Source organism: Grammomys surdaster, unplaced genomic scaffold (assembly GCF_004785775.1).
Source record: "Grammomys surdaster isolate TR1022 unplaced genomic scaffold, NIH_TR_1.0 126271, whole genome shotgun sequence".
NCBI lineage: Eukaryota > Metazoa > Chordata > Mammalia > Rodentia > Muridae > Grammomys > Grammomys surdaster.
The window spans coordinates 5,162,942-5,185,517 of record NW_021621071.1 but is presented as its reverse complement, the minus strand read 5'-3'; the positions used below and the strand labels follow the sequence as shown (position 1 = coordinate 5,185,517).

At 44.3% G+C, this 22,576-nt stretch overlaps 1 protein-coding gene across 2 annotated transcripts; it reads left to right on the top strand.

Annotated features, from left to right (window-relative positions):
* Positions 1-1,368: 1,368 nt before the first annotated feature.
* Positions 1,369-22,001, top strand: Tmem19 (transmembrane protein 19). Of its 2 annotated transcripts, XM_028759046.1 has the most exons (7): positions 1,369-1,523; positions 1,616-1,766; positions 3,828-3,941; positions 14,931-15,068; positions 15,604-15,858; positions 18,956-19,165; positions 20,809-22,001. In XM_028759046.1, the coding sequence occupies exons 2-7, from the start codon at positions 1,637-1,639 to the stop codon at positions 20,970-20,972; spliced, it is 1,011 nt and encodes a 336-aa protein (XP_028614879.1). In that variant the 5' UTR covers positions 1,369-1,523; positions 1,616-1,636; the 3' UTR covers positions 20,973-22,001. The 2 variants fall into 2 exon arrangements, with proteins under 2 accessions (XP_028614879.1, XP_028614878.1); XM_028759045.1 differs by lacking the exon at positions 1,369-1,523 and having other exon boundaries at positions 1,592-1,766.
* The last annotated feature ends 575 nt before the right edge of the window (positions 22,002-22,576 follow it).

Sequence of the window (22,576 nt, the reverse complement as noted above, 5' to 3'; positions counted from 1 at the left end):
AAGACCTAGGTCTTCAGGATCTGGCAGAGTGCAGACAGGCCACGCCCCTTTAATCCCTCTGCCTAGAATACAGACACGCCCTTAGTACATTCCTTTAAGGTCAAATTAGTTTGTAGAAGGAAGCAGCCATGAGTGAAAGTGACCTCTAATTGAGGGTTAGACAAAGTATAAAGAATCGAAAGATTTTACAGAATGAGTCAGAGATAGGATACATCTCTCACAAGAACAGCTATTTAAGAGCAGCAGTTTAGGGAGAGGGAGTGAGAATCAGAATCGGGAGGCAGTGTACTTGAGTTGGGTATTTTTGAGTCTATGAAGTTCACTGTAGGTCAGCAGAGGCAGCTGAAGCCAGAGAAGGAGCCAGGTGATTAGAACAAATCATTAGAACCCTTGCCAGAGTTATTTGAGGCAAAGCAGAACAATTCAATGGGAAGTTGCGAGAAGCCAGGTTGAAGAAGGCAGCTTGATGAGGAGTTTGAGCCAGAACAACTGAATTGAACCAGCCAGCCAGAGTTCAGAAAGAACTAGAAAGGGTGAGCTTACTCAATAGTAAGCTCTAGGAGAGGGCAATAACATCAGGCGAATTAAGTTACGTTTAAGAGTGTATGGCAACAGACACTTCCACAATGTGTATTAGAACAATAATTATACGAAAGCTCAATGGTGGGGACTATATTTATGTTCCCATACCACAGCACCAGTTGAGTCTGGCCCAGGTTAAGGACCAAGCCATTGTTTTAAGCTACTTTCTAAGTAATTCTGCTTCTACACGATAAACTCCTATGTCCTCCACAAGACACCCCATCGCCTGGTATGAACTCTTCATCAATTACAACCCATTACTGGTTCTAAATTCACTCGCAGTTCATCAACGGCAGGTTTTAGTGCCCCACACATCCTTGCTGGTGACATTTTTTTTCTCAAGTCTAGGATGTCCACAAATCCTAAGACCTAAACTGTCCTAACCTCTACTGCGGAGATGCTTCATAAACACCGCTCAAACCTGCCCAAGAAGCTATCCGAACTCAAGCCCGACTTCCGCCTCGAAGGGTCACATGAGCGGAGCAGGGCTGCTGCGCATGCGTACACGGAGGGAGTCGCGGAGACGGTGGGGACCTAAAGGCTGTCGCCCGCGCCGCTCCGGGCCTAGGTTCGCTCGCCCGGGCAGCAGCGGACTGCAGAGGTGGATCTGGGGCAGATCGCGTGGCCGAGGAGGCGGAGCGCGGCTCGCGGGGGGCGGGGCGGGGCGTGCGGGGGCGGGGCTCTGGATGCCAGTGAGGGGCGGGGCTCTGCGGCACTGGCCTCCCATTGGCCACCGGTCGTTTGCCCTTCTTCCGGGTCCCTCTAGGTGGGAGCTGCAGGCGGCCGTGGTGTCTCGGCGTGTCCACCGTGCATCTGCTGTGCGCCTTCATTTTCCAAGGGGGGCGTTAACTTCCCTGGGTCGAGCCGGAGCGCTGCGCCTGCAGCAGTGACTAGAAGTTTTGGATTTACGATTCTGTTCTGTCGTTCCGTTGGTGGAAGATGTTGGTATTTTTCTGTGCCTCTAAAGGGGTATTGTTGCAAGAAACTCGAATGGCTTGGTTCATCTGAAATGCTCTCTATTCCCCCCACTCAGGTGCTCCTAGCTCTGTTTTCCATGACAGATCTTGACGACAATACGTGCAGAAAGTATATAAAGATGATTACCAATATAGTAATCCTGAGCCTGATCATTTGCATTTCCCTAGCGTTCTGGATTATGTCAATGACTGCTAGTACCTATTATGGTAAGTAAAAATGTCTTAAGTTTTGCTAGAAGTTAATGGGTGGAATTTTCAAGTATGACTTCAAAAATCAAAAAAATATGTAAATGGTTAAAAATGATTATATTCACTACTACAGCCTGAATCTAGTTTGCTACTGTGACAAGATAAACAATGCTTAGGGAACTTTACAGCATTTCATGATATTTCTTGTGCTGATACTTAATTATACCTCTCACAAAATGCATGTATCAAATAATTATTTCTGTTTACCTTAGTGGGGGGGAAAAAAGACAGAAAAGGGTACTTTTGTGAAACAATTTGGGTGATTTTTTTTTATCATCTTAAGATTAATAATGGTTTAGCGGTTTCATAATCCCGTAAAAATAACAAAGGCAGTACTGTCTTTACATTTGGAAATTGAAGAATTTGTCACTTCAAAAGAATAGACGTCTAGAGCTGGCACTATTACCGTGCTTGTCCGGTTTGATCTTCAATGTACCTTGCAGCCACTTGGCAGAAAGGAGGTACTTTGGTTTTGCTTTGGCTTCTTGGTATGTCTTTGCCTTTAAGAAGCTGAAGCTTGCTATCTTAGCTCCTACTACTGTTGAACTCTTCCTGCTCCCTGTCTCAGCCTCCAGAGTGCTGGGATTACAACCGCAAACCTTTGTATATGACTTTACATGATACTTCAACATAGGAAAAGCCTTTACAGATTTTTCTTCTTTAGCATATATCCATTGTACAAGATAATGGATTTCACTGTGGCATTAATATATTTGGATTATATACATATAGTTCTTAAGGATTGTTTTGGATTTGGCTTTAACAGTAAGGGGCTTATATCCAAGGTTTTGCATATTCTGTGCACATGTGCCTGTGATCAGGGGCTGCTCCATAGCCCACTCTTGTTTGTTTCTGTTGTTACTTGGGGTTTTGTTTTGAGACAAGGCCCCAGCTTGTAGCCTTGGCTAATCTCAAACTCAAATCCTTTGATCTCAGGCTCCTGTATTTGAATCCCCTGAACCCATGTGAGGTTGGGCACAGTAGAACACATCTATAATTCCAGTGCTCCTGGGAGTTAAGATGCATAGGAATATCCCCAGGAACTCTTGGGCCAACTCAAAGTTATCCTGACTTCTACATACACATTGTCTATACATTGTCTACACACACACACACACACACACACACAAACAAATACATACCCATTCAGGCACACACATCACACACAAACACACACTTTTTTTTTTATAAAATGTTTTTGTTTTTCTGAGACAGGCTCTCACTATGTAGACCAGGCTGGCCTGGAACTTAAAAAGATCTGCTAACTCCGCCTCCCAAATGCTGGGATTAAAAGTGTGCACTACAACACACTTGACGCACACACAAAGATTTTGTTTTTAAGTTTGAAGCTGGCTTAGAATTTACCTATACAAAGCCGGGCGGTGGTGGCGCACGCCTTTAATCCCAGCACTTGGGAGGCAGAGGCAGGCGGATTTCTGAGTTCGAGAGTTCGAGGCTAGCCTGGTCTACAGAGTGAGTTCCAGGACAGCCAGGGCTACACAGAGAAACCCTGTCTCGAAAAACCAAAAAAAAAAAAAAAAAAGAATTTACCTATACAGACAGACAAGAGCATTCTGACATAAGTAAGTGGAACAAACTAGGATTTCTAAGCTCGACTGTCCACTAGGACCAGACACCTAATGCAAATGAAGGAGCTATAGCTTCAGTTGGTCCCTTTGGCTCTTCATATTGTATGAAAAGAATTTTAAGAATATTTAATAAACTGAGTTGTGGTGGTGGCGCACGCTTTTAATCCCAGCACTCAGAAGGTAGAGGCAGGCGGATCTCTTAAGTTCGAGGTCAGCCTGGTTTACAGAACAAGTTCCAAGACAGCCAGGGCCACACAGACAAACCCTCTCGATAGATAGATAGATAGATAGATAGATATGATAGATAGTAGATAGATTGACCGATTGATTCAAAACCTTTTTTTAGAAGACCAAGCCTTCACACTGTTCTCCGTGTTTGCACCTCTCCAGGTCACTTACAGCCCGTTTCTCTACCTTTATAACTTCCCAGGTAACTTGCGGCCTGTTTCTCCATGGCGCTGGCTGTTCTCCGTTGTCGTTCCTGTTGTGATCGCCTGTAATGGCTATAAAAAGAAAAGTCTAGATCACAGTGGGGCTTTAGGAGGTATGTCTTCATTCTGTGTGTTTAAAATAATTAGACGTGGGTTTTTTAATTTAATCTTACATTTTCTGAATTCTGAATATAACTGAATTTGTTCGTTTATTTAAGAAAAAAAATCTTGCCGGGCGGTGGTGGTGCACGCCTTTAATCCCAGCACTTGGGAGGCAGAGGCAGGTGGATTTCTGAGTTCAAGAATTCGAGGCCAGCCTGGTCTACAGAGTGAGTTCCAGGACAGCCAGGACTACACAGAGAAACCCTGTCTCGAAAAACCAAAAAAAAAAAAAAAAAGAAAAAAGAAAAAAAATCTTTATGACAGCATCTCACTGTATATAGACCTGGCTTGCTTGGAACTCACTATGTACATGAGGCTGGCCTTCATTCAACTCATAGAGATCTGCCTGCCTTTGTCTCCCTAGTACTGGGATCGAAGACACGTGCTCAGGGCTCTCAGTGACTGGATTTCAACATTATGCAGCTCAGTGATTCAGCATATCATTCTGTAGAACTGCAGGAGCAAATGCCTTCAGAGTAACGTACACATTCGACTTTGTAATTGATGTGATTAGGTTAACAGAATTGCCTTTTGCCTTCTGTGGACCTTGACTTTGGCCCTTCTGTACTTGGACTGGTCCCCTGCTGGCAGAATTACTGGAACACCCCTTTTAAGGTGGAAAATGGAAGAGTAAGAAAAATAATTTCCTGGAAATTGCTACCGGTGATCTCAAACGGCTCAGTTCCAACCAGTTCTGGGTTACTTTTTAGGACTGAATTGGGCGCAGGCTTTATGCCATTTTTCTGTTTATGTGGAAGTTGGTGTTGGTAAAGTTTCGTAAACTGAAGTAGAGAGCATGGCTGGCAAAAAAACAAACAGTGAATGTAGGCAAGGTCAATTTGAATAAAAACTGTGCCTTCTCCCTGTTCCTCCTGAGGGTTTTCAGGGTGTAACCTGGAGGATTTATCAGAAAACAAACGAAACATAAACATCTGGCAAACTCACTGGCAAAACACCTTCCTGGGGCCATGGAAAGAACCTGAGCACGTGCTGTCATGGTCCTATAGTTTTGTAAAAATAAAAGACTTTTATTGTCCCCACCCCCTCCACCCCGCCCCTGGCTGACCATGAACTTCTGGCAAAGCCTTAGCTACCCTAGTACTGGGATTACAGGCTTGGCTACCACAGAAGATACTTTTGGACTACTTTAAGATCTATTTTTATTATTTTATAATTAGATATATAGGTGTGTGTGTGTGTGTGTGTGTGTGTGTGTCTCCCTCTGCCAGTATGCCCAGGTGCCTGCTGAGCCCAGGGATGTAGAGGCATTGGATCCTCTGAATCCAGAGTTGTCACTGGTTGAGAGTTGCCAGATGTGGGTGCAAGGGAGTGCAAGGGACTGAACTCTGCTCCTCTGAAAGAAAGAGAAGCTCTTTACTTCTGAACCATCTCTCTGGCCCCCAGAATTTTTTTTTTTTTTATTTGAGACCATGCCTCACGTAGCTCAAGCTGGTCTTAATAAACTCAACGTAGTTGAGGATAAACTTGAACTTAAGTTCTTCCTGTATCCACCTCACATGTGCTAGGATACAAAGTATAAACCTTCACAATCCATTTATGGGATGCTGGCATGAAAACCCAGGACTCTGCCCGTTCTAGGCAAACACTCGACCAACTGAGCTAGCTATGCCCCTACACCCGGAATCTTTCTGGTTTAACCCCAGTACTCTGGAGTCTGAAGCAGGTGGATCTCTTATGAGAGTTTCAAGCCTGCCTGGTCTACGTAGTAATCCAAGCCAGCCAGAGCTACATAGTGAGACCCGTCTCAAAGAAGAAGAAAAAAAGGTCCTATGAGTTTAGCTATCCCTGTGGAACCCAGTGAAAATTAAATAAAATGATAACATGAGAGGTCTTCACTCACTAGACAAAGCCAGTGTTTATTGGATGTTATCAATTTTTTTTGTTTGGTTTGGTTTTTTTCAAGACAGGGTTTCTCTGTGTAGCCCTAGCTGTCCTGGAACTCACTCTGTAGACCAGGCTAGCCTCGAACTCTTGAACTCAGAAATCTGCCTGCCTCTGCCTCCCAAGTGCTGGGATTAAAGGCGTTCGCCACCACCGCCTGGCGGATGTTATCAATTATTATTGAGTAGAATTCTTCAGCATTGCACTTCTCTTCATAATTGAGAAATATCTTCATAGTGTTGACGGCTTTCCTTCTGTGGTAGTTGAGAATGAAAGTTAACTAGATGTGACTTTTTTAAAGTGTTTTTATAAATATGCAGTCAGTATTCAGAATGGCTATGTGCTATTCGTTTAACAAAGGCAATGTTACCCTTAGTATGTGTCGGACATTAAGCACTTTGGAAGTATTAACTCTTTTTTTTTTTTTAAAGATTTATTTATTTATTTTATGTGTTCACCATTGCTCTCTTCAGACACACCAGAAGAGGACATCAGACCCCATTACAGATGGTTGTGAGCCACCATGTGGCTGCTGGGAATTGAACTCAGGACCTCTGGAAAAGCAGTCAGGGCTCTTAACCACTGAGCCATCTCTCCAGCTCAGAAGGATTAACTCTTAACAAGTAATCTGAGCAAACAGTGTTTGACTGTAATACCAGTTATGTTTTGCCTTGGTGTTTAATAGGCTTCACTTACAGCAAAAACGGTCAATGCCATGAAATTATTTTTCCCATTCATTCATTCATTGGCGGAGGGCACAGTGAGCACACACATGTGGAGTTCAGAGGACAGTCTTTGAGAGTCAGTTGTCTTCCCACCAGTTCTACAGGGGTCAAGCTCAGGGCCTCAAATGCCTCCACCCAGTGAACCACCCCACCAGCCCTCAAGTCCTGTAAAAGTGTTTTTGATCTGCTTCCGGCAGAAGCCTTGCTGGGTCTAACTAATCTTCCTCAGGGCCCCCTCTGAGAGTCCCCCATCTGGTCTGGCGTACCCCACTGCTGCATATCAAGGGGTACTCACCTCACTGTGTAAGTCTGAGAAGAGGAGGCAACCCCCAGGGCACAGCCTGTGGAGATTACTCTCTCCTGCTTGCCGTGAGGCGGTTTTGAGGTTCCTCTCACCTAAGAATTATAATGAATCACTGACTGCCTGGCACCATTTGAAATGGGTTATCAGAAACATCTAACATGTGACACGTGGAGGCAACTCCAGGCCGATTTCGTCTTCATGCTAACACATTTTTAGAAAGATCCCAAAGAGGACTGCTGAGATGGCTCAGCAGTTAAGAGCACTGACTGATATCTTATAGAGGTCCTGAGTTCAATTCCCAGGAACCACATGGTGGCTCACAACCATCTGTAATGGGATTTTATGCCCTCTGCTGGTGTGTCTGAAGACAGCTACAGTGTACTCATATATATGAAATAAATAAAATAAATCTAAGGGAAAAAAAAAAAAAGAAAGATCCCAAAGTATCATCCACCAAGGAAAGAGAAAAAGAGGCAGGAGCTTCTGGAGATTTGGAGAAAGCAAAGAAAAAGAACCTCAAAACCAAAGGAAAAAATGACAAAGATGGAAAGGAAGACTTCAGCACTACCCACCCAGGGCATCATCAAATGGTCAAATCAGCACCTGGGACTAGGAAAAAACAAACAAACAAACAAACCAGCAATGCCAGGGTAATTGAGGAGCTCAACAAATGCCCGGAGAAGAGCTTTGTGATTGGAGATATCCGAGAGATCTATACATAAACCCCCACCAGCGGTCTAAGTTGACTCAACCAACAGACCTTCGTTTGTACAGTAATTAACTGTAGTAACAGAACTAGGCCGTCTGCTCAGCTTCGTGGTGCTGGCTCGCTAGCTCTCGCTGCTTACGGGTGCTTCGTTATGGCATGGTAAACTGAGAAATGCTTTCGGGGTAGACAGGCTAGATCCCCTCACCACCCTGTTCCTTCATTTTCATTGTCTAACAACTGTAGAAAAGGACATTTAAAAAAAAAAATCTGGGCTGGAGAGATGGCTCAGTAGTTAAGAGCACTGACTGCTCTTCCAGAGGTCCTGAGTTCAATTCCCAGCAACCACATGGTGGCTCACAACCATCTGTAGTGAGATCTGATGCCCTCTTCTGGTGTGTCTGAAGACAGCTACAGTGTACTCATATATAATAAATAAATCTTTTTAAAAAATCTACCAGAACTCCGCACACTTAGCACTGAAGAGAACAATCTGAAACGGTGAATGACATAATAACCTCGTTACTGCGGCTGTCGCTCACCATCAACCTGAACACCGTCGGAAGGAGATTGGAAACCTCACACAGATAAGCAACCTTGACTTGCAGCGCAGTGAACCTTTCAGGTACAATAGGAAAGTGGTCCCATTTAAACCTTCTTGGCCTGAGACACAACAGATTGTCAGCAATACCCGGATCATCATCGGCAAATAGCTTGAGTGTTGAAGGGAAAGGTTCCCGGACAAAAGTGTTAACATCTCTGCTCTAGCTGCAGCAGGAGAAGGTTCCCCAGAGAAAGTGTAACAGTTCTGCTTCCGGAAGGGATGGTTTCCCCAACGTGTTACATCTCTGCTCCTGCAGTGGGAGGATTTCAACTCCTGAGCTTGAGTGAGCTCAGGGATCATTTAGCTTTCGTGTTCAGGGATTGGTGGGTTTCCTTTGCCCTTTTATCCTAAAGACTTGAGGTATTAAAGCTAGAGAATAGTGACATGTCTGCCCTACCATAGAAAACAACTTGGAGAATGTACAGATGTTCCCCGTGGGTAGCATCGCTAGGCTAAGATCACTGTGTTAATACCTTTTCTGTAGCAGAGAAGTATCCTTTTAACTGGGATAGGGTGAAGTCCACAGAGATCAGCTCCAACAAGAGCCAAGACTGACCGGACGTTTGTCCTATCGAGGTGATAATTCAGAATGATCATTATGGGGTTTCTAGCCAGTCTCCCTTTACAACTGATGGGTGCCCCATCTCAGTTTCCCTCCATTTACCCCTTAACATGAACAGAATTAAATCAACAAATCCCACTTGGTATTCTCTCCAAAACAAAAGGGATAAGGAGGCTGAGTCTGTAGGACACAGTTAGCAACGCTTCCTTTGGACCAGTCTGGTAGAATTGAATTTGGCCACTCCTCATCTCTCTCTCTCTCTCTCTCTCTCTCTCTCTCTCTCTCTCTCTCTCTGTCTCTCTCTCTCTCTCTCTCTCTTTTTTTTTTTTTTTTTTTTGGTTTTTTGAGACAGGGTTTCTCTGTGTATCCCTGGCTGTCCTGGAACTCACTCTGTAGACCAGGCTGTCCTCGAACTCAGAAATCCGCCTGCCTCTGCCTCCCGAGTGCTGGGATTAAAGGCGTGCGCCACCACCGCCCGGCTCACTCCTCATCTCTTGAAGGTTCTAGAGGGTGTGTCTGGTCTTAGTTTCTCTTATGGTTTGAATACTGGCAAGCAGCCTTCTAAAAGAGCTTCCCCCATGGTCTTAGAAACCTCAGAATTAAGGGAGTTGGATCTAGAGGAGACAAATGGGATTTTTGGGGGTGGAGTGGGGGTGGTTTTTCAAGATAGGATTTCTTTGAATAGTCCTGGCTGACTTGGAACTCATTCTGTAGACCAGGATAGCCTTGAACTCATAGAGATGCGCCTCTGCCTCCCAAGGGCTGGGATTAAAGGCATGCAGCACACTGCTTGGCTGAAATCGCTTATCTTACGGACTTGCAAAAATTGGTCTAGACAGACAACCAGCTGCCCATTTCCCCCCAGGCACTGGGCCTTTATGAGTCTCACACACTTGGCCTTGAAGAGGACTCGGTTTCTCATCTCTCTAAAGACCCCAGAACTGTACTTGAGTCACAGCCCCAGCCTGGACAGACTTCCCTTTGAACTGGTTCTCGGCAGCAAGCTGTCAGTCATGAGTATGGTATTGTTCACTCTTGTCACCTTGCACCATGAACTGTTGGCAGGGGGCCTTCCTTCTTTATTCAGGTCTTAAAGATGCAGAGTCCATATGCCATGACTGATTCAAACTGCTAGTCCCATACACTGTTCAAAAATAGATTGCCATTAGTGTCTCATATGTATATTATGTAGATATTGGTATGTACAGCAGATTTATAAAGACTGCATTATCTGCTAATGAAGAATCATAGTCATTTTTTTTTATTTTATTGAAAATAGATTTTTCGCCGGGCAGTGGTGGTGCAAGCCTTTAATCCCAGCACTTGGGAGGCAGAGGCAGGCGGATTTCTGAGTACGAGAGTTCGAGGCTACCCTGGTCTACAGAGTGAGTTCCAGGACAGCCAGGGCTACACAGAGAAATCCTGTCTCGAAAAAAAACAAAAAAAAAAACAAACAAAAAAGAAAGAAAACAGAATTTTCTTCTTACTTACATATCTTGATTATGGCTTCCCTTCCCTCTACTCCCAGTGCCCCTTCCCCTCTCCTCCCATATGAATCCACCCCCTTTCTGTGTCTCATTAGAAAAAAAACTGGCTTCTAAGACTCAAGTAAAATATTAAAATTATTAAATTCATTATTTTAACTTATTAAAATTTTAATATTTAATAAAACAAATATTTTTAATTCTGTAAAAATAAGGCTGATATATAAGTTTTCTTTGCTAAATTAATGTATTTTTTTCTGTTAAAAAATGTCAGTTTATCTAAAACATTGCCAACAAATTATGAAGTTATTAACTTAAGGGACAAAGTAGGATAATTAGATATATGTTTCTCTTAGAAAAATGTAGGCCAAAAATTTTGTTGTCGGGTATAGCATAAGCCCTGAAGGCAGAAATTTTCTTTTATTTTGAAATTTAAATTTTAGATATTGCTTTTCCTCAGAGTAAATATGGATTTGTTTTGTTTTGATTTACTCTATTTTAATCAGTCAAATGCAGAGTTTATACCTTCCAATTTGCATCAGCTAATTTAACTATTAAAAGATAACTTGGTTCAGATAACAACCTGAAAATAGATCCAGAAATTTAAAAGCCCATTAATGTTATTTCTGTGAACTATGGAGCAAAATAGCTGACATGATTCTTTGGATTTGGGGGTGTTAAAAACTTTCCTGGAATATGTTTTCTTAACTTTGGGGGCCAGAAACATGGTGAAAAGTTTTTGTTGTTGTTGTTTTTGTTTGTTTGTTTGTTTTTGAAAGCTGCAGATCCATAAAAATTTTACAAAAGAATCTGGCAAAAATTTACACATGAAGACACACACACACACACACACACACACACACACACTATGTATATTCACTATATCATAAACTACAGTAGGTAACTTTAAAGATGTCTCCCTATTTTTGTACAATGAGATGAATGTCTCTCCCTAAAGACTCCAGGTTATTTAACAGTGTATCTGGTCTCATATCTTGACCTGCCTTGAGCTTCAGTCTCTTCTGGAGAGTCTGTGCCTTCACACTGGACTGTATTGCTGAACTAAATGTACTTTCTGCATATGTGGAGCACTGGGCTGGAACAGGTCAGCTCAGTACCGGTGCCTTTGACCTGATCCTTGCCTGGTAGGTGGTAGTGCAGTTATGGAAAAGTGACCCATTTTATAGACACCTTTGGGAGTCCCATAGAATGTTGTCTATAATATTTAATCTCAGTCAGGGCTTCTACCCGTTCTGAGATCACTCAGTTCCCTGGGATAAGAGACACACGGCTTTTATTATTATCATAAGCCATAATCAGTACTAGAGCTGGGATTACAGGCATGCATGACCAGGCTCAGCTTTCTACTGGAGATTGAACCCAAGACATTGTGCATGCTGGGCAAACACGCTACCACATGAAGGCTGTCTTCGGCCCATTCACTTACTTTCTTTGACAAAAGTATGTCCACTTCTGTAGAACATTCTGGTACTGTTGGCGTGCTCCTTGGTCTGCTTGGGATAAACTTAGTAGATGATACATGCCTTGAGAGCTAACAGTTGATATCCATGGTTTTTTTGGGTAACGACTGGCACAAAATAGGTGCACAGGAAGTAAGCGTCCACTGATTTAAAAGTCTTGGCCCTTTTCCTAATCTTTTTCACCCCACAAGATGTTTCAGTTTGGAGCTCGCTTTCTTTAAGGATTAAAATGTAACACCGATGCGAAGTGTATTATAACAGTTGGAAATACTTTTCTGTCATCTGTCATTCACTTAAACTTTCCATGTTACAATTGTCCATGGAAAGGAATTGTGGTTATATCTAGCACTGAGTTCCAAAGAGTTCCCTGTGTAGAATGCTTCTCATGCTGCCGGCCACATTTTCATTCAGGCTGGGTATATCATACTTTGAGTATGCCTGTTATTAAGAGGGAAGCATTACAGAAGATACTGAGATATTTAGAACCCTTCCGACCCAGAAGTACTTTAGTGTGTGGAGGTGACAGAGCATGAGATACACACTGAAAAAGAAGCCTCGGAGTGGTGTGGAGGGAGTAGGGAAGGATAGGACTCTATACTGGGGACTTATTCCAAGGAAGTAGTGTCCAGTCATTGTTAGCATAGCTGTGTTCTGTCTAGCTATGGAGAGTTTATTCGGCCTTTGACTTGGTGAGTTTCAATTTCATTTCCTTGGCCTAGATAATTAGACTTAATGATTAGCCATTTCTCCCTCCACTTTCAGTAACTGAGCAATGAAAGGGACCATGAGTGGCAGGCAGTGTTGTGGGTACTCAGGACACTGTGATATTGGGAACAGTAAACACAGCGGGTTCACATGCTGTCCTAGAACGTCCATTTCTCCTCACAGAAGACAGATAACAAAAGTCAAACATGATCCTGCCAGAGCCCTGCCTCTCTGGAGATGCTGTGTGCAGAAGAAAAGGTCACGGGGCAAGGAGAGGTGTCAGGAAAGGCCAGGGGCAGTGTAAGCATCCCCACAAGCTTGGTCCTACCGACTTCTGTCACTGTGCTCAGGTCTGACTTGTCTTCCTGAGGGAGAAGCCTCCATTTTGAGTTGATTGGGGCCAAGAAGAGAAACTGAATGCTGTCTGTCGTCATAGAGATTAATTACGACTTTATTAATCAGCTAACATGCAGAAATACCAGGCGGATGGGAATACATGTCATCTGTCCAGGCATGCCAGTTCTTGTAGTTAGTGTGTGTGAGAAGTCAGCTATCATTAGAAGCTGTTTTGATGACCACAGTCTCAGAGAAACATTAACATAAGTCTAACATAAGTCTACAGGTTAGGAGTCCTCTCCCTTGGGCAGGGCTCAGCAAGCGTCACACCCTCCTTAGCACAACAAAAATACGAATATCTCAGTCACCAGTGAGGAGAGGATGGCCATCAGATACTTTCAGATGTGACACTTTGAGGAACCGGGTCACCCATAGGAAAGACACTCCAGAAAGACACATCAAGCTCCTCATGGTGAGGGCATCTTCCATGGTTTGGTTTCTTGCGTGTTCACATGAGGTTCTGTGTTACACAGACAGGTGTCAGGGTCCTGACACCCCCTTCCCCAATCTTTTATGTGTACATGCCAAATCATCACGCCCTTTTAAAAAAGAGGAGTGACTGTAATCAATAGCGACAGTGCCAAGAAAGGAAAAGGTCTTTAGAAATGGCCTGTCATAAGAGATACCTGCCTCTCGGTGCATCCTCTCTTCAGATGGGAGGTACTTCTCCATTGAACTTAGGATGTGCTGAGAGCCAGTACACCCTGATTTAGCTTCATTTGCTCACTTTGGGTGACTTTTCATCAAACACCTCGTTAGGTTTTTGTCTTTGCTGTTATTCTATAGATGCTTATTTTGCCCATTTACTCAAAAAAAAAAAAAAATCCGAGCCAAACCTCATTTTTGTAGGATTAGCCGACTGTCGTGACACAAATGAAGCTGTCTTTTTACTCTCACCACCAAAATACTCTCAAAGTCAGTGAGCTAGACGTTTTAGTATCAGGGTGGTTTTTAAAAGCCCCATCCTGGATTTGTTTACACTTTTCCTGTGATTACCTGGAGAGACTTTGACACCTGCCCACCCTGGGATCAGGGCCTGGGTCTTGAGCTCTGCATACTTGATAAGCATGGTACCTGTGAGCTACTTCCCGCTCCTACTTGCTTGCACTTACAGCCCATAGCAACAAGTCCTCCTCCTCCTCCTCCTCCTCCTCCTCCTCCTCCTCCTCCTCCTCCTCCTCTTCCTCCTCCTCCTTAAATTTATTTATCTGAATACACTGTATCTGTCTTCAGACACACCAGAAGAGGGCATCAGATCCCATTACAGATGGTTTCGAGCCACCATGTGGTTGCTGGGAATTGAACTCAGGACCTCTGGAAGTGCAGTCAGTGCTCTTAACTGCTGAGCCATCTCTCCAGCCCCACTCCCACCCCCACTACCCCCCCCCCAACCCGGGAGCTTCTTTAAGTGTGATGTTCCATCAGCTTAGTTTAGGAATTGATTTCAGTAGTTTTTCCACAGTGCTCTGAGAGTGCATCTGTCCTTTGGTTTTATTAACCCTTTCTGTGCCGGGTGTAAGCTCCCTGTATCTGATTGAGGTGAGGGTTTTATATGCTTCCTTGAAATGGGTCACCCTTTGAAAAGTGAAGGGCTGCCCCAAACCAGAGAAAAGTATAAAAATCTAAAAGTCACAGTCATAAAAGTTCTTGAGAGGCTTGAAAAGCTTAGCTTCTTTTGAATTATCATCTTAAAAGAGAATCCCAAGATATAAGGGAGGAAATGCAAACGATATAAACCTGTAAAACTCTAATCTCTTCTCCCCAGAAAGAGCTACCGACATATGACAAAAGAGAAATCTGCAGATTGGCCTACTTTTCTGACTGTGTGTATCATGTTTATGACCTAATAATTCAGTCATTCTCTTCTAGTTGAGTATAAAAAAAGGTTGTCTTAAATGATCTTACGTCAGTATTTGAAAGGAGATTGAGACATGTTTGAAAATTATCAGTTAAAATGGCCTTCGGTTTACTGCTCCTGGGCCCCTGAGTCGGAACAGTGAGCGTGTGGTAGAAATATCCATCAGATGGAACGCTGGACTAAGTCCTGTGTGTTTATGTTTGTCTCTTTCAGGGCTGGTGGTCGGATTCATCTTAACCATTGCAAATTTCAGCTTTTTTACCTCTTTGCTGATGTTTTTCCTTTCATCTTCAAAACTCACAAAATGGAGAGGCGCAGTCAAGAAGCGTCTGGACTCGGAATATAAGGAAGGTAAAGTCGATTACCTCTGACATCACCGGAAACCGAGGGACTGTTTCATCCTAACCCAAGCTTTGATCAGAACTTGGCAGGCTATAAGAATAGATGAAGGGGTGGGGCGGTGGTGGCACACGCCTTTAATCCCAGCACTCGGGAGGCAGAGGCAGGCGGATTTCTGAGTTCGAGGCCAGCCTGGTCTACAGAACAGCCTGGTCTACAGGACAGCCAGGATTACACAGAGAAACCCTGACTTGAAAAAAAACAAAAAAACAAAAAACAACAAAACCAAAAAAAAAAAAAAGAATTACTTCTGGAGCCTAATTGAATTCATTATTACTTTTATCCCAATAACAAATAATTACAGAATTTTAGTTCAAGTCTACTGTTAATTATTCTGGGCTTATTAATAATGGTATATAATGTGGACAAAGATGCCTTGCTACTTTTTTTAAGCTAACTTTTCTTTTGTGAAATTTAAAAAATATATGTTCCTACAGCTGAATGTTTTTTCCCCCTTTCTATTTCCCATGTGCTCACCTGTGTCCAGGAGGACAACGGAATTGGGTGCAGGTGTTCTGTAACGGAGCGGTGCCTACAGAGCTGGCCCTGCTCTACATGATAGAGAACGGCCCCGGGGAAATGCCCATAGATTTCTCCAAGCAGCACACTGCTTCCTGGATGTGTTTGTCTCTCCTGGCTGCACTGGCCTGCTCTGCTGGAGACACCTGGGCTTCGGAAGTTGGTCCAGTTCTGAGCAAAAGCTCACCTCGACTAATAACAACCTGGGAGAAAGTTCCAGTTGGTGAGTGTGTGTTGTGTGTGTGTGTCTGTGTGTGTGTTGCATTTACATACCCTTGTAAACCAAAGGTTGGCTTCTGGGTGCCATTTCTTAGGAAGCCATCCACTCTGTTTTTTGAGAAACAGAGATAAGGGGACAAGCCTGTCTCACCAGTATTGGAATTAAAAGCATGTGTGATCACACCCAGCTTTTTACCTGGGTTCTGGGAGTTGAACCCAGGTCCTTATGCTTGCATGGCCATCGCCTTCCTGATAGGGCCATCTCCTCAGCCCCAGCTGGTGAGTACTGATTTGAGTTTGCTAATTACAAACTAGAAACAAAACCTCTTCAGTTAATGTTTTCCTTAAGAGCCTTATAAAGTTTGTATTTGGTCTTCTCAATCGAAAAATTGCTAAATTGGTGATAATAAATGGTATCTATAGAGAATGTTAATAAGACTTAGATACATAATAAAGGAACATAGAGACTGACCCACAGAGCAATGGGAAAAAAAAGGGACAATAAAGTATTGAGGACAAATTTTGTCTTTAACATAATTTGCCCTCAAAATCTACAGATTCAGTCAACATTGGATTTAACATATCTAAAGAAAACAGTTTTAGGGGGCTTGAGAGACTTCCCAGCAGTTAAGGGTGCTTGTTCTTACAGAGGACTTGGTTCGGTTCCCAGCACCAACATGATGGCTCACAGTCATCTGTACCTCCAATTCCAGGGGGATCTGACCTCCACTTCTAACACACAGCGCACAGACAGATGTGCAAACAAAACATGGATAAACCAAAAATGAGTCTCAGTGGAGGGGTGCTGGAGAAATAGCTGAGCGGTTAAGCGCACTGGTTATTGTCCCCGAGGACCCAGGTTCGATTCCCAGCACCCACCTACCAGCTCCCAACCATCTACAACTCCAGTTCCAGGGGATCTGGTGCCCTTTTCTGGCCCCTTGGGCTATGAAGCACAAGGCGGTGCACAGACGTGTATGTAGGCAAAACATCCACACAGAAAATAAATCTTAAAAAAGAGAAGAATTGCCTGGAGGTGGTGGTGCACGCCTTTAATCCCGGCACTTGGGAGGCAGAAGCAGGGGGATTTCTGAGTTTGAGAGTTCGAGGCTAGCCTTGTCTACAGAGTGAGTTCCAGGACAGCCAGGGCTACACAGAGAAACCCTGTCTCGAAAAAAAAAAAAAAGAGAGAGAGAGAGAGAGAGAGAAGAATTTTGTCTCTACTGAACACTTACAGTCCTTTTTTATCCTTATGATTGGTCGCTAAACAATATTGTATAGAAACTTCGCTCTGTGTCCTGGCTGGTTCTGTGTGTCAACTTGACATAAGCTAGAGTCGTTGAGGAAATGCCTCCGTGAGATCCAGCTGTAAGGCTTTGTAATCAATGGGGGAGGGGCCAACCCTTGTGGGTGGGGCCATCCCTGGGCTGGTGGTCCTGGGATCTATAAGACGGCAGGCTGAGCAAGCCATGGGGAGCAAGCCAGTAAGCGGCACCCCTCCATGGCCTCTATAGCTCCTGCCTCCAGGACCCTGCCCTGTTTGAGTTCCTCACCTGATTTCCTTCAATGATGGGCTATGATCTGGAAGTGTAAGCTGAATAAACCCTTTCCTCCCCAACTTTCTTTTCGGTCATGGTGTTTTGCAGCAATTGAAACCCTAACTAAGACACATTGTATTAGTAATTTTTTCCCTTGAACACAAGGTTTCTCTGTGTAACCTGTAGACCAGGCTTGGCCTTGAGGTCAGAGATCCACCTGCCTTTACCTCCCGAGTACTGGAATAAAAGGTTTGTGCCACCATGCTCAGTGTAGTGATTATTATATCTAAAGTATGTGGAAAGAAGGCTGTTAACAGGTTATATGAAATAGAATTATCATTTTATTTTACTCCTGTGATACCAGGGATCAAAATCCTGTACATGTTAGTGTCTTAGATTCACTTTCTGTTGTTAGGAAAAATTCCCTGACAAAGGAAACATAAAAGAGAAAGGGTTTGTTTGGCTCACAGACCCACGTCACAGTCCATCAGTACAGGGAAGACAGGCAGCATAGAACTAGAAGCATCTGGTCCTGTAACATTTGTAGTCTAGAGCAGAGAGCCAGACATTAGCACGACATGCGCCTTTGGTGGTCAGCTGGCTTTCTCTACTCTTCTGACAGTCCAGGGTCCCAGCCCAGGGCATGGTACAGGGCTTCCTGCCTCAGTTACTGTAACCCAGATAAGATAATCCTGACAGACAGGCCCATGGGCCAGCCTGATCTAGATCCTGTTTCATCCAGGCACCTCCCACCTGACTCGACATGTGGTTAAGTTGATAATTAAAATTAGCCATCACTCACTCCCAGCAAGTGCTACCTCCCAGCCTAGAGACCTCGTCCTAACAGTTACAGCATGACCTTGCTGTGCCTTATCCGGTACACTAGTTGGTCACGGAGGTTGAGGGTAGAGGTTGTGGTTACCCAAGGCTAGGGAGAGGAGAGAAAGAAGAGGAAGGGTTGACAGTGGGGACTCTGCCCAAGAGCGGGTTCTGGGAGTGTCATCTGGAGTAAGGTGACTACTTGGGATAACGCGGAGTTTTTTAAAGCTAGAAAATGAGGGTTTTTTTTAATGCTTTCACCATGAAGAATGATGAGACTTTGAGCAGTAAGTGTGGGTTCGGTGATCTGAATATTAAGCAGTGTAGGCATGTGTTCAAGTACCAGTGTTCCGTGTGGGAAACGTTCATGAAGCAGGTTTTTGATTCTTGTTTCTTAGCAACAGGGGGTCGGGAGTGTGTGGTGTGTGGAGTGGGAGGTGGGGGGTCTGGGAGTTGAGCCCTGGATCTCATGCATACAACAAAGAATCTATATCTCCAGCCCAGCCTATGTATTAGTTGGTTTTTGGTTGGTTGGTTGGTTGGTTGGTTGGTTGGTTGGCTGGTTGGTTTTTGGTTTATTTGTTTTTGTTTTTTGTTTTTTTTTAAGAGAGAAGTGCTCTTTAATTTTATTTTAACTAGGCCTGTCCCAGTGTGGGTTCTGTTTCATTCTGTTTGTTTTCCTCACTATCCCTCATTTGCTGGTTGACTACTAACCAGATGGTTTGATACCCCTTTCTCCCTCAGGAACTAACGGAGGAGTCACAGCAGTGGGACTTGCCTCCAGTCTCCTCGGTGGAACCTTCGTGGGCCTGGCGTACTTCCTCACACAGTTGGTGTTTGTGAACGACTTGGACATTTCTGCCCCACAGTGGCCCATCATTGTGTTTGGAGGTCTGGCTGGGTTATTCGGATCAATCCTGGACTCGTTGCTAGGAGCGACAATGCAGTTCTCTGGTAAGACAGTGCCTTACTGTAACTGCTCCTTTTTTTTTTTTTCCAGAAATGGGAAAGAAATATGAAAGGCGTTTTTAAACGTACCCATGAAACCAACCCCAAGGGCTGGAAGTGACTGGGAATCACCACCGTAATTTTGATCTTCTTATTCTTTGGTGGTAAACCAATCCAGAGGGATTCCCAAGTCTTCAGGAGCAGGATTCATAGTGCAAGAAACAGGCTTTGATTTTGAGCCGTCACCTAATGGCTCCTAATCTAGGAGAGCAGGCCACTAGGATCGGATCATTTCAGTGGACCTCTTTCCGTCGGTTTTGCCAAGTGCGTTTGGTAATTGTTATACTGACCACATGAATGGCCTGCTTCCCCCGAAGTGGTTATCCCCACCATGACTTTCCGGCCTCACCCTGAGTTCTTGCTATGTTGCCCTGGCTGACCTTGAACTCCTGGGCTCAAGCTTTCTTCCTGCCTCAGCCTTCTTAGGCTGAGGCACTATAGGTGCACAGCCCTTAGCTGCCACCAGTAAGTTTTTACTTATGACTTGTGGGGGCTGGAGAGTTAGCTCAGGGTTAAGAATGTTTCTGCTCTATCAGTCCTAACAGACCAAAGTCAACAGCCCAACACCCACAACGAGCTGCCCACAGCCCTAACTCCAGCTGCAAGAGATCTGACTTCTTTTTTTTTTTTTTTTTCCTTTGGTTTTTCGAGACAGGGTTTCTCTGTGTAGCCCTGGCTGTCCTAGAACTCACTCTGTAGACCAGGCTGCCCTCGAACTCAGAAATCTGCCTGCCTCTGCCTCCTAAGTGCTGGGATTAAAGGCGTGTGCCACCACCGCCCGGCAAGGGATCTCACTTCTTGTTGCTTCCATGTGCACCAACACATTTGTGCTACAGACAGACCTGTGCATGCACGTACACACATATGCGTGCACACACACACACACACACACACGAAAAGAAAATACATGTGTCGGTTTTAACATGCCTGTGTTTTATTCTCCTCTAGTTTTAAAATACCAGGGATACGTAATTTATCAAGGGCAAAACTAAGACAAAGCCCTTCGTAGATGCAGGATCCATTGATGGCTTACTGTTGGCCTCTAAGCCAGCAAATGTCCTCCTGTGGGCAAAGAGCCCGGCGGCCCTCTGCGGCCTCTCTTTAGAAGGTCATCAGTCTGACTCAGGAGAGAGCAGCACTCAGGCTCGAACACGTTCCCTAACCCCACCTCTCAATACTGAGCACTGAGCCTTCCCTTACAGCAGACGCATAGAAGGAGTCTTAACAGCCTCCTTTGCAGCAACACCATACTGGGCCCTGATGTGCAGTTCTGAGGCCAGATGTGATCCCAGCTGTCAGACCTCACCGAGAGGAACCACTGGGAAGCCAGGCCTTGCATTTCTAAAGCAACTCCATAGATATGAGAGACCACCATTGAGGTGTCGTAAAGTCCACCTGTGTGTGTGTGTGTGTGTAGGGGGGAGTGTTTTATAATAAAAATATTTAAATATATAACACTATATCAACTCTCCCCCAAGTCTCTGTACAAGGCACTGAGAATGTCACAAAGATTCTCTCCTTTGAGGAAAGTGTGTTCTTCTTAACAGTCGTCCTTATCTTTTACATCGTGCGCTGCTTCTCCGTTTCAGGTCTGGATGAGAGCACGGGCCTGGTGGTCAGTACCCCAACGCAGGAGACCAAGCACATCGCAGGGAAGCCCATTCTGGACAACAACGCCGTGAATCTGTTCTCCTCGGTTTTGGTGGCCCTCCTGCTCCCAACAGCTGCTTCGGGGTTTTGGCCCAGAGAGTGAGCTGTCTTTCCTTCCCAACCAGTTGATACTGGTGAGACCAGCCAAACTTTCGATGTGAAGGTTTTTCTTCAGTGAATAATAAATTCGGGACCTTGGGAATGCCGGCTCCTCCCACGCTCCGCTGTGGCGGCATACCACGGGCTCCCTTCAGCTCCCTTAGCAGCTGACGTCTTTCCACTGGAAGGGGAAAGTGCATACACGTTGTCCACATCCATCCTCTCCGGGTGAAGCTTCACGAACAACAGAGGTGCCGTAGGCCTCTGCAGCCGAAATGAAACATCCGATGTTTTCTGTAAAATGTTACTGTTCAGCTTCTAAAAGCAGTGTGTTGACAATTTAAAATGGTCCCCACTTGTACAGATACTTAACCACTATGACAGTTGCCCCAAAGTTAGACCTGCTTTAAATGACTGAACCCATACACATGGAAGCCCAAAGAACTAACTATCCTGAACGTCTCCCATTATTTATCTAGTCACAACTGTGAAGAAATGCAGGCATTGCTTCTCCATGCCTTTCATCCTTTCTCCCAGTTAATAACGTCATTGTCTGGGTACATCTATTTTTTTTTTATCACATTAGAAAGCATGGAAAAAATTGTTTTTACAAAAAAAAATCATATAAATTTACACCTTTAAGATGAAGGCATAGCCCGGTGATAGCACTTACCTCAGGTGTACCGTACCCTGGTTTAGGTGCCCAGCACTGAAAGAACATTGCCTTATGCATTTATATCTTTGAAATACACATAAGAATCTGGAACCTGTACTGCCATGTGGAAGTTAATGAGTCACTGGAAAAATAGTGTAATTATTTTTTTTTAATTTACTTTCATCAACCTTTGACCTTAATTTTGGAAGTGCCTGGAAGTGCTGTGGTTTTCCATCCTGAGCCTTCTCCATCCTGTGTATCTTTCCTTTTAGCCTCGGCCTAAGCGAATTCCACTTGTGACTGCTCTCCACTGTCTTACCATGTAGAAAAGAGGGTTTGAAGGAGTGGGTTATTTTATTAAACGTATCCTAAAATGTCTCTTGTCTGACTGCCCTACCTTTCTTCTCCACCCCATGTCCATCCGTGACAAAGTCAAGAAAGAACTCTCTGAATTAAACCGCCACCCGAGTGATACAGTTTACTGGTCCTGATAGGGTCTACTGTCTCCTGTCATAGAATCTGGAGACAGAATGAAGTTATTGATGCCTCAGTCCTGAGACCGTCAACTCAGCCAGTTGCACGCACTGGCTTTTTAACATCAGGTATACTTCAGAAGCGCCTGGAAATGATGCAGAAAATGTACTTATGTCTGTGGCACAGTTCTGGAACTGACTTTCTTTTTTTTCTTTTCTTTTTCTTTCTTTTCTTTTCTTTTTTTTTTTTTTTTTTGGTTTTTGGTTTTTGGAAAAGGGTTTCTCTATATAACCCGGGCTGTTCTGGAACTCACTCTGTAGACCAGGCTGGCCTCAAACTCAGAAATCCACCTGCCTCTGCCTCCCAAGTGCTGGGATTAAAGGTGTGCACCACCACCGCCCAACTTGGAACTGACTTTCAAAGCTCTTCACATGAGAGTAGTGTCCAGATTTTCAGACACTGTTGCCAGGGAGCCTTTG